Genomic DNA, 11,517 nt, shown 5'->3' with positions numbered 1-11,517 from the left:
AAGTGATGGCTACTTTTGATCTGCTCCCGATAAATGATAATTGTTTTTTTTGGTATTATAGAAGATTTGAGTTCAGCACCATCTAGGTGCTTAAGTGTTTTTTTGACAAAATGATAATTGTTGATGTGCATTCTTGAAGTAATAAACACCCCTAAAAAGCTTAGGATATATAAATAGGCTGGTAAAGTCAGAAAGTTGAAGCTGGTCGTTATGAAATCCAATGTTTCATGAAATTGATATGGAAGACAATGAAGTATTATGTAGTGAAGGGTGCTATACCATGTTTTAATCCACAGGTTCTGTAGAAAAAAACTGTCATGTTGTTAAATGGCTTCATAAAATTAAAAAATATTCAGGTATTAATTATTGTCCATTACTTCATTAAAAAGAAATAAAATTCACACCACACATGCTTTCAGTGGGTACAAAATGTCCCCTATTAATTTGGATGCTTCCTATGAAATTCTGGCTCCACTTATAAACCCTGGACATGATCCCCCTGTAATTAAGAATTAGTCTGATCCATTTCTTAACATAGGCCTTTGAGAACTTGTCATGGGGCCACCACATGAAAAAGTGGTGTGACAGCTCGCTCTATGGGGGACCCTGCCTTTGTCTAACGGTACTCTTGGGGGGTGGGCTCTCTGTTTTGGAGGTGCTGTAAATTTACGAAGTTTTCAGGAGAAAGTTGAACCCTGGCTACGAAATAGTATTGGTATGTTATAGCTGAAAATGATCAGCCATTGTAGCCAATGATAGATCAAAAAATTAATAATTTTTAAAATAGTTTAATAGGAAATTCTAGCAAAATTTGAAAAGTAGTTAGTGCATTGCTTTTCAAGATTAGAGGCTAGAATATCATTGGCATTGGGAAGATGATTATGCTCAACTCACGTTGCATATAAGATTGTCATAATCCATATCTTCGACCTTGCAAATTCCTCAAGTAAAGCACAGGCCTTTACAGAATTCCTTGTGGATGCTTGGAAGTTGATCATAAGATTGAACAGGAGACAATTCACTACTTTTTATATTAACTAAACAAGAGAGCCTAACACTCGGCCCATAAAGTTTGAGGTCAATAAAGTTTATTGGGACAACAAACTTCTTTGGTGGTTGTTACAAAGGCCGGGTGTTGGCATGTAAAAGGTTCTTCGTTTCTCATATGCTGCCAAATTGATCTTCAGTTATAAGCAAGAGTAGTAAATCTAGTTTTGGAGAAAAGAGTGAAGTGATTGATCGTTACTCATTTAATTGTGTTACAGCCAAATTACTTCTAGAATTTGTGGGTTGGGCAAGCAGATTGAAGGAGCTTTACAATCATAAAAACTTGTTCAATTGAACAGGTATCTTTTTGTCTCTTCATGTTTTCTATTTTGGAAGAGGAACGTATCAGCAATTCATATATTCCATACAGCTTGAGCATGACTAGTCTAGATGAAAGAATGGTTACCAGTCTTGTTAGTAGCAAAAGACAAGTAAAATGTTGACTGGGCCCATTCTGTCCAATTGACAACAATATGTATGTTGAGAGTATGCTCATTCTCATGGAGGACTTAAAGCAAGTGAAGGATTAAAAACCTTGCAAGATGCAAAGGGTTCAGCTCAATCATATGGAGGCAAAGCAGGGGAAAAATTAGGTAATGTGAAGGGAACAGCTCAATCTTATGAAGGACAAGCCCAAGAAACCATTGGCAACATGAAGGAAACAACCAAGAGTAAGAGTTAGTTCATGATTTCAATCAAAGACTTCTAGTTGCATTTTCTAATATCTCTGTATTAACATGTTTTCGAAGGCATATAAGTCTGCTAGAAGTTTTGCCACGTTGTGAGCTCAAGCTTGCAAGTTGGGATAGGGGTATGAATGGGAAACTTGATTGAAGAGATAAGATAAGTAATGTCTGTTGTAAAAGTGGCACCCTTGAATGCTCATGCCGATGTGATGAAAGTTGAAAATTATTAGCTTGATGGCGTATCTTGTATTGAGGAAAACGCATGGGGGCTTGAGTGGCAAATGTGTGTCTTGAGGAGGCTAAGTTGTGTATCTCTACATCTCATGGTAGGTAAGTGTGGCGAATGTCTAGTTTTTGAGTAAGCAAATTTGACCTAGGGCCAATTTGGAGATTTTTCATTACACAGAATATTGTAGAGAACACTAAATCTCTCAAGAATTTTCTACCCAATATCCTACATTCCTGTAACTAAAATCATCATATTTCGACATCGCACAATTATCTTCCTCTATATGTAAGATATTTATTTGCCTCTCCAATCCATACGATGGCTGAAACCGTTAAATAAAAATCTTCTGGAGAAAAAAGAACCAGAAATATAGTCAAAATTGGAATTGGATCAACTATGATGCATTTTGTAATGCAATCAAAATGAAATAAAAGAAATCATCACAAAGTTCGATCTGGAGTTCTCCTGCAGGTGAAAATCCCAACTACTTCCTAAACCTGTCCTTTCATCTATTCAGACCATAGAAAGAGTAAAAAGAAGTACACGAAAGATCCCAACAAGGAACATTTGTGAAGAGGAACCTTTCATAGCAAATCTATACATTATATTCTTATCCAGAGGAGCGAACTTACTGTTGGAATACTAGGATCACTGAGAGGGGGGGGTGAATCAGTGATCTGTAAAACAAGAATATCCTTAAACAAGAATATCCTTAACCATTTGAAACTTTAAACCATTTGCATATGTAAACAATAATATCCTTAACCATTTGAAACTTTAAACCATTTGCATATGTAGCAAATAACATAATAACACCATCAACATTGAATGCATGTGCAACAGATATAAGATATAATAAACAATAAAGCACATGCACACGATAAGATAATTGACATAGCTTTTATAGTGGAAAACCCCTAAGGGTAAAAACCACTCTCCAATTTGTCTTTTATTAAGCCTTATAGGCAAATGTTTAGAGCACCCACTCTAGGAGCACCAACCCCTTACAATTTAGAAGCACCAACTTCTTGGAGCATCAACCCCACACTGATTTAGAAGCACCAACTTCTGGAGCACCAACCCCATAAACAAGATACAAATAAAAGATTTAATCAGAGGGAAACTCTGTTACAATACAAAGCACTTGAAACAATTCAACATCATAGAGATCTTGTCTTTATCCCACAAATCCCCAATTTACAATCTGGTCTTGTTGAGAAAGATAATCAAGACAATACATCAACCACTGAAAAACCTTAGTGTTACCACTATGCTTTCTACCCGCACCAATCAATGATAAACATGCCAATACATCATTTCACAAGTATACCTACAAATATGACATTAACATTATGTTATGCATCTGCGATCTTAATGTCAATAATCTTCCTCCTCAAACTACTTGCAACCATAACCCTGTCACAAAACTTCTGCAAACTGATACAGACACATACACATGACAATAAAATACATTTCTCTCTTCCAGTTACAAGCATGATATTTCCCTGTTATTCAAATTTACTTCAATCTGTCCTGCATTAGCTGTATTCATCCCTTCATTCTCCCTTATAAACAATCAAACATTTCAGTCTTTATTCGTTGGTGTAAACAATAAACATACAAACCCGTACAAACCCTTGTCTACAAACAGACATACATTACTTCATAAAAGATCAAGAACAATATTTATAATCAGCAGAATCAGATTACCATTCTTTCTGTATCTTCTTCGTATGCTTCCTCACATAAAATGAATGGCTACAACACTGTTTGCAATAATATCCACATTCACTGCATTCTATATTGTAATCTCTGCTCACTGTGTATTCTTGAATCCTCTGTCTTTGCACACAACTTTTAACTCACTGGTTCTTCCATTATGTTTGCGACATATTTTTAGCATGATTTGATATATTTCGTTATCTGTAGAAAGCTATTCAATAAATATAATCCTTATTAACCTTCGAATGAATATGCAACTATAAAGTGTCTGTAGATAGTTAAGAAGTTGTATTCAGTTACAACTGCCGCAACTGCCGCCAACTTCATTCCACCGTGGATCTTTAACAAATTAATTATATTTCAACATCATCTAACTTATCAAATGTCAACTTTGTCTTGCCAAGTCGTGCTACTAACCAAACCTTGATTAAAAATCGGCAATATTAACCCATTTAAATACATGCATGGGTATGTAAGATAACCTTCTTCCCACGCTGAGAATTTATAAGCAATGAATATTCAATCAAAATACTGATGTTGGTTTCTTGGGACACTTGTTCAAAATGTAGATACCCTTCCCCTCATTTGACGAATTAACTTGCAGCTATTACAACCCCAAGACATGCTCAAACAGGGTGTATAAATGTCACCAAACAACTGCTGGATATAAGCAACGTAAACTCTAAAGTTCCCTCACGAATTTATAGATATGATATTCTCAGTCACTAAATCCATAGGTTTGAACCAATCTGTGACTTATTTGCAGCGAATATAGGTAGGAATCGCACCAGATTAGTACCCCAAATTCACATTTTAAAACCATGAACAACAGAATGGAGGGCACGACTTTCTTGGAAGGTCAAGAGCAAACTATGAGATGATTTCTCCTTTCCATATACATCTTTATGAGCCTCTCAAAGGTACCGTATAAATTGTTGAATCTACTTTAAACTAGTCGATTGCATTGTTGTAAAGTATTCTGAAGACTCTTGAGCACACTGGTGATAATTCTTCTATCAAATATTCATGCCTGATTCTTTGTCATTCTTCTATCAAATATTCATGCCTGATTCTTTGTCAAATTTGTCATTATATTTTGTCATCACATAAAGCTCCCGTCGCCCAAGACTTCTAAATCCTGGATTTACTTTTGCTTGATTCAATAAAGTATTTATTGCTTCACCCTGGTTCATATATAACTGTCGGCACCTTTTTATCAAATTTTGCACAAGTTGAATATCTTCACAGGAAACATTTTAAGAATTGGTTGTCGAAGTTACTCCCGTACTTGACTTAATAATATCAGATTCACATTGTGTCTTATGTGGCTGGTGTTCTTGCTTCTGTTTTGATTGTGATGACAATTGTAAACTGTACACTTTCATAAATTTCCTTCCATCAGACAAGCAATTCAAAGACAAGCAAAGGGCCAATTCTAGTGTATGTTTGTCCAGCTTTCTCTCTTTCATGAATGTATCCATGTAATACACAAGATTAGATTTGTAGAGTCGTCCTATTATGAATCTAATCTGATCAACCATATGCCACGCCATTTACCAACCTTTTGACATCAATGACAAAACATGCCAAAGTCAACACTTACAGCAGTACGAATTAAATACAGAGGTAAAAAAAATGAAGATAATTGGCATGAGAAGGGGAATTGCATCCCAAAGAATTAATTTCGGATGAAAAATAGAGGAAAGATTTCTAATAGCTATCTGTAAACTTAAAAATTTGTATTTAACAATCGTCTGTTTAAGATTATTGTTGAAAGCATAATATAATTCTCCAAAATTTTAATCGTGGAGCACAAGTGCACAATCTTTATTCTCTTTGTCGAATTGGGAAAGATATGGCTTTCTATGTGGCAAGCAAACTTAATCTAGTGTTGGGAAACTCAGCATGTGCTCTGTAACTGCTAAATCTTGACCTTTCCATTCAAGTGGAAGAATAGGATGCCCACTCAATCATGGTGTTCACAAATGGGTCCGATAAAAAGGCCTTTAAAACTTTCAAGCAAATGTAATAGGCAAATGCAAATGCTTAGGGGACTTCGAAAAGCAATGGGCATTCACCGAAGTGCACGAGAAAAGGTATTTATCAAACATTCTAGTTGCAAGTACCCAAAATTGCAGGGTCAAGAAGGGCACAATCAAAATTTAAATAGGAGGCAGAGTATCAGGTTTTTAGCATATGAACAGTAACATTTCAAAATCATATTTTCAACTCAGAATAGCAAGAGAAATACCTTTGTCTCCGCTAAAACACCTTGTTTCCTTTGATTCACTGAGTCCCTTGCAGCACCTTATTGCCTATGATTCACCGAGTCCCTAATAAAAAGCAGCAAACATAACAGAGCAGCAAACAGAGCAGAGAGTAGCTGGTAGAAAAACCTAGAAGTATAATTAATAAGTTGAGGCAAATGCAAGAAGTACGTAGAAGCAGCAACAACAAGGCACGTACACCACCGCCTGTCATAGCTAGTCGCAGCCATTAAGCAATGTGTACTGCCGCATGCCCTTGTACCTGATTTAAATATGTAGTACATTTAAATATTTCAGATTGATTAAACAAGTATGCAATTTGACAGTTGGGTTGCAATATACTCTACATAATGATAATAATAGCAAATATTTTTTAAAAATAAAATAAATAAACCCCAGGAAAAAATGAAACATCCAATGATAAATCAAAAAATTAATAATTTTAAAAAAAAATTTATGGAAACAAATAAGAAATTTTGATATATTAAATTTTTGAATTCACACAGTTTTCAAAACATACTAATGCTGGAGATGAAAACATTAGTTCCCTACTTAAGAGGGACTTAAAAAATAATGAAGTTAGAAGAAAATGTGTCCTTTAATTTGCACGAATATATTTTAATTCATATGCATATTAATATTGTTAACAATAAAATTATTAATTTGATACAGACGCCCATAAGTGAGTGAAAACCTCCCAAACTCTCTCCTCTTCTCCCGTCACAATCAATCCTTTCTCCACTTCTCCTTCAAATGGAAGGTACCCAAATGCGTGGTAACCCCCAATTATGTGTACCCGTGATTGTGTGTGGCGTGAAATCTCCTTGTGGAACTCGGAATGTTGTGTGAAGAGCGCTATCCATACCCATTTGCCCTTCTCCAACACTATCCCAGGATAGTTCCACAGATATGTTTTGTGCTCCTCATTTTCTTTACTGCATGCCAAATGCAATGAAGTTTTTGGGGATTCACAATTCAAAACAAAACATACAAGAATGCAGCGAGCAGCGGAGGGACATTTGAGGGATGGGTCTGACATGATCTTCCGTTTAGTGAAGGAGTCAACGACAGAGAGATTGGGCAAGGCAAAGGATTTTACAAGTGCAGAAGCATCAGGGACCGCCTGCGCGCAAACGATTATGTCTTCTCGTGGCCATTTCTGCAAATAAATTGCACATCAATACATTAGCCAATGTACAATTGAAAATAATTAGAATTATGTATGTTAATAAACTATTATTACCTGCATGCTTTGAATGCAACCTTCAACGCCTGATCTGCTGACTGCTTTGAGTCGCACTATTCTCAATCTGTGCATGCGCTCCAAACTTTCTATACCTGCCTCTTCCCACCTCGTTTCTGTTGTCAGCTCCTCTAACTCTCTGCAATGTTCCAAACCTTGTATTTTCTTGACTCTGTAGCAGCCTTCGAGTTTAAATTCTCGGAGAAAAGCTGATTGTGCAAAACTGGGAAGCACATCCAACTCGGGGCTCCTTGCCAAAGAGATTCTCTGGAGTTTATTTGGTGGAACTTCTATCCCTATGAGATGGCGATTATCCCAAAGTGTGAGAATCTCGAGGCTGGGACAAGAGATGGAGATCTTGGACACTTCAGTTCCAATTAGCTGTATCTCCTTTAAACAAGTGAACAACCCTGCCCCGAGATCGAATTCCCTGAGTGAGCACGAGCTTATTTTCAGTGTTTGAAGATTAATCAGTTGCCTAGCTGATTTTGGTAAGGATTTCACTCCTTTACAGGCTATGTCTAAATGCTGCAAGAGATTAAGGCGGCCTAGAGAATCAGGCAAACATTCCAGCTTGGGGGAATTCCAAATTCGAAGAGAAGTCAAGGAAGACAAATCTCCAACAGATGTCGGCAGGCTCGTCAACATTGTACCGCTGATATTCATCCTTTGCAACTTGGTCAGTTGATCGATGTTCACTGGTACCTCCCTTAACCGACAGGAGAGCTCTGTCAAGGAGGCCTGATTTGTAATGTGACGAGGCAGCTCCTCCGAAAGCCTGTTGCAAGATTCGATATCCAAATACTCTAGCTTTGTCATATTTTCTAGAATGTCCAGCTCTAAGTTGAGGTTATCACATCCCCCTAAGGAGATGTGTTGCAGAAGTGTCAGCTCCTTAAAAGAGATTGGTAACCTTTTTAATTTCCCACAATTGCGCAACTCAAGATGCCTCAAGTTTTTCAAATCACCAAAACCGCTAGGTAGTGATGACAGCTCTTGATCCCATAACTCCAAGTGCTCCAGCGATTGAAGAAGACAAAATTCCTTCGGCAAATTCGTCATCTTACTGCCGTTTATCACAGCTATCTTTTTCAAATGCTTAAGACATCCTATTGACTTTGGAAATCCTTGGAATTCTGAGCAGTTAAAAATAACCAACTCTCTCAACTGCACAGGAGCCTGCAATTTTTTTGACATTGAACAATAAAAAATATGGAAGTAAAGCTTTAAAATGTTTTTATTGAAGGAAGATACTTACATGGTCATCAGTCTTCCATAATTCTTTTAGGAAACGTTTCTCACGATTCCAATTTCCGTAGAGTTCTAAAACCCTCAAATTTTGCAATGATCTCAATGATCGAAGATTTCTCTGCTCAATGTCATTCCAGCGAAGCAATACAAGCTGTCTTGATAGATAACCAATTACTTGATTATAACCATTTCCTTCAATATGAAGAAATTTTAATCCAAGCAAAGACGGTTCCAAGCTATAGGATCCTCTGTTTGTGTTAACTACGAGCTTTCGACCCTGGGAACATTGATGGAACTCCTCAGTATCGCTCGTGGATCCAGTTACACTGGTCGTTATTGCTCGAATAGAAATTCCCTTTTAAATACAAATGGAAATGAAATAAATTTTTATGGAAACATTAAATTTTTTGAAGCCATTAATCAAAAGAAGACAACGAGACAGAAAAATATTAATTTTACCTGTATTCCATTATCAACATTAATAATTTGTTGAGAAGACCAGAGTCGGTAGGGTGACCGCTGATTTGCAATTTCTCTTCCCAAATCTCTTAAATGATCGTGCATTCTTATGAAATCATAATCGGACTCAACAAGACATTTATTCAAAAGTTGTTCCCAACTGTGTAGACCATTCCACCCCAATCCGTCCCATGCTGCAATCGCTGAAGTTATTTCTGTTCCAATAAAGAAACAGGCAATATCTAAGAATATCTGCCTTTCCTCATCATCTAGGGCATCATAACTAATTTTCATTCTCTCTTTAATATCCTTTGGTAAAATTCTTAAGATCTTTTGCAATTGAGTTTTCCAATAATCTTTATTGGTGATACCATATAACTGTGCTCCAAAAACTTTTAGAGACAGTGGTAACCCATCACAAACATTTAGAAATTTTTCAACCAAATCTTCAAATCCTTGGTGTGGAGAGGGCTCAAAGAAAGCATGCCAACAAAAGAGTTGCTTGGCATGAGGTGGATCCAATGCTTTCATTTTATAAATAGATGAGATACCCGAGGATCGAAAGACTTCAAATTCTCTTGAAGTGACCACAATCAGACTACCCCATCCAAGACCGTCCTTCCTGGGCACTAGAGCATCCAATTGGTCTACATTATCTACATCATCCAGAATGATGAGCACCCGAATAGATTGCAAACGATTACTGAGAATCCTCTTCCCTTCTTCTACATTCTCAATTGATACTCCTTGGATACCAAGGTCCTCTATAAGTTTCTTCTGTTTCTTGTGCAATTTACTTCTGGAAGCAGCATCTCTGACATCTAATAGGAAACTAGATTTGTCCATAGTTATATGTTTATTATTATATATCTGTTTGGCAAGAGTCGTTTTGCCAGAGCCACCCATGCCCCATATTCCCACAATTTGCACATTGTGTTGGCTTCCTGCAGATTGAATTCTTGTCCTTTCAAAATCTTGGAAAGCTTCATCTAGTCCAATTGGATGCTTGGCAAACTCAAATGGCACATTTTTTATTTCTTTCAAAACATGATTCACAATATTCTTGAGCAGCCTCCCCACATCACTAAACATTTATACCAACGACAAAATGAAACAGGATAAATATCATTAAACATACGAAGAAACGAGAAAGGCCCCAAATGCGGAAGATAAACAACGAAACAAAACAAATATTCCACAAGAACAAGATAAAATAGAATACAGAGAACTATGTAATACTCTTTTTGTTGGATGGTTGACCCTTTTTATTTTGTGTCTCTTTTCGTGATTTAATAAATTTTTATTTCTTTTACAGAAAAGAAAAGAAATTGAGAAACTGATATGAAAAAATAACTACCGGACACAGAGTATTTGGTACTCACTCTTCATCACGAACTATGTCACCGAAATTATATGAAACATTCTTGAGCGCATTCTTCCACTCCTGAAGCATTTTTAAGGTATATCTACCCTTTTCTTCATGTCGTGAAAATGCTTCGGCATAGACCCCTTTTGCATATCGAACAACATCAGTCTCAACATGATAGAAGACAGGAACAATTTTAGTGCCCGTTTTGATCATAAATGAAAGCTCTGCCAAACACCATGGGGATTCTGCATAATTTTGGGAAAATATAGCTATATGAAGAGATGCACTGCGCATCGCCTCTTCTATTTCTGTGGGCAAGAAATCCCCCAATTCAAGCTCTTCTTTGTCAAGAAAAACCCTCAATCCCATGACAGTGAGGGTGTTATAGAGACTGGCTGCGAGTGTGTGCTTGACATCAGGGCCACGATGATTAATAAATACATCGTATGGTAGCTTTCTCTCTGGCATTGTGGATCTACCAGAAGTGGATGGAGAGGGTGCGATCCCTTCAAAAGCATTTGTATGTTCATTCTCTGGTTCACGCTTAGTGTTACAACTAAGAGTAGAAGTAGATGCAGGTGCAGCTTGTTCAAAAGCATGCGTATCAGAGGGAGATGGTGTGATCCCTTGAGAAGCATGTGTAGGCTGAGTACTAGTGGTCGATGTAGATGGTATAGAATTGGATTGGACTGAACAGCAATTAAAGCAATTACAGCGGGATGAAAACATAGATCTGAATCCCCTTGAGCGTGTAGCAGAAGTAGATGGAGAGGGAACAATTTCTTGGGAAGTAGAACTAGATGCCATGGAATTGGACTTGAACTTTGACAGACAGAAACAATGAAAGATGAAATCGTACGGAACAAGGCTTATCGTTGAGGAGAGGAAGTGCTGAGTTATAAGAGGAGAGGGAGTACTGATAAAGATAAGAAGGGATGAAAACACGTGGAAGAAACGCAGAAGCATCTCAGAGGAGTGCCGTGCAAGAAACAATTACAAAGTCAACTATGGTGACGGTGGACCCCACCTCAGTTGTAGTGTTTCTCAATTTGCAATTTAATAAGAGTTTCTTTTTTCTTCCCGCTAACACACAGGCAGGAATTTCTCCATAAAGATGCCACATAAATTAGTATTAAAGATTTTTTTTTTATAAAGCGGTTTTAGTTGTCTGATAGAAAGCATGATTCCAGTTAAATATATATATATATTTTTGTTATGTCTTAATTTAACATTCAACAACATTT

General features: G+C 36.9%; 1 protein-coding gene across 3 annotated transcripts; it reads right to left on the bottom strand.

Annotated features, from left to right (window-relative positions):
• Window positions 1-6,543: 6,543 nt before the first annotated feature.
• On the bottom strand, window positions 6,544-11,227 carry LOC131037150 (disease resistance protein RUN1). 3 transcript variants are annotated; one of them, XM_057969194.2, is made up of 5 exons: window positions 10,287-11,227; window positions 8,905-9,988; window positions 8,453-8,800; window positions 7,195-8,373; window positions 6,544-7,110 (listed from the first exon to the last, which is right to left on the bottom strand). In XM_057969194.2, the coding sequence occupies exons 1-5, from the start codon at window positions 11,078-11,080 to the stop codon at window positions 6,610-6,612; spliced, it is 3,906 nt and encodes a 1,301-aa protein (XP_057825177.1). In that variant the 5' UTR covers window positions 11,081-11,227; the 3' UTR covers window positions 6,544-6,609. The 3 variants fall into 3 exon arrangements, with proteins under 3 accessions (XP_057825177.1, XP_057825178.1, XP_057825179.1); XM_057969195.2 differs by having other exon boundaries at window positions 7,195-8,361; XM_057969196.2 differs by having other exon boundaries at window positions 8,453-8,722.
• Window positions 11,228-11,517: the final 290 nt, after the last annotated feature.

This window comes from Cryptomeria japonica, chromosome 7 (assembly GCF_030272615.1).
Source record: "Cryptomeria japonica chromosome 7, Sugi_1.0, whole genome shotgun sequence".
In the NCBI taxonomy this organism is placed as follows: domain Eukaryota; kingdom Viridiplantae; phylum Streptophyta; class Pinopsida; order Cupressales; family Cupressaceae; genus Cryptomeria; species Cryptomeria japonica.
The sequence above is the reverse complement of the archived record's forward strand: the minus strand, read 5'-3'. Positions and strand labels throughout refer to the sequence as shown.

What these genes read in the sequence shown, in the direction of transcription:
- LOC131037150 (XM_057969194.2), bottom strand. Translation starts at nt 11,080, where the DNA reads ATGGCATCTAGTTCTACTTCCCAAGAAATTGTTCCCTCTCCATCTACT. An exon ending in ATGTTGATAATGGAATACAG is followed by an intron (nt 8,801 to 8,904) that starts GTAAAATTAATA and finishes TGTATTTAAAAG; the next exon opens with GGAATTTCTATTCGAGCAAT. An exon ending in GTTGCATTCAAAGCATGCAG is followed by an intron (nt 7,111 to 7,194) that starts GTAATAATAGTT and finishes ATTTATTTGCAG; the next exon opens with AAATGGCCACGAGAAGACAT.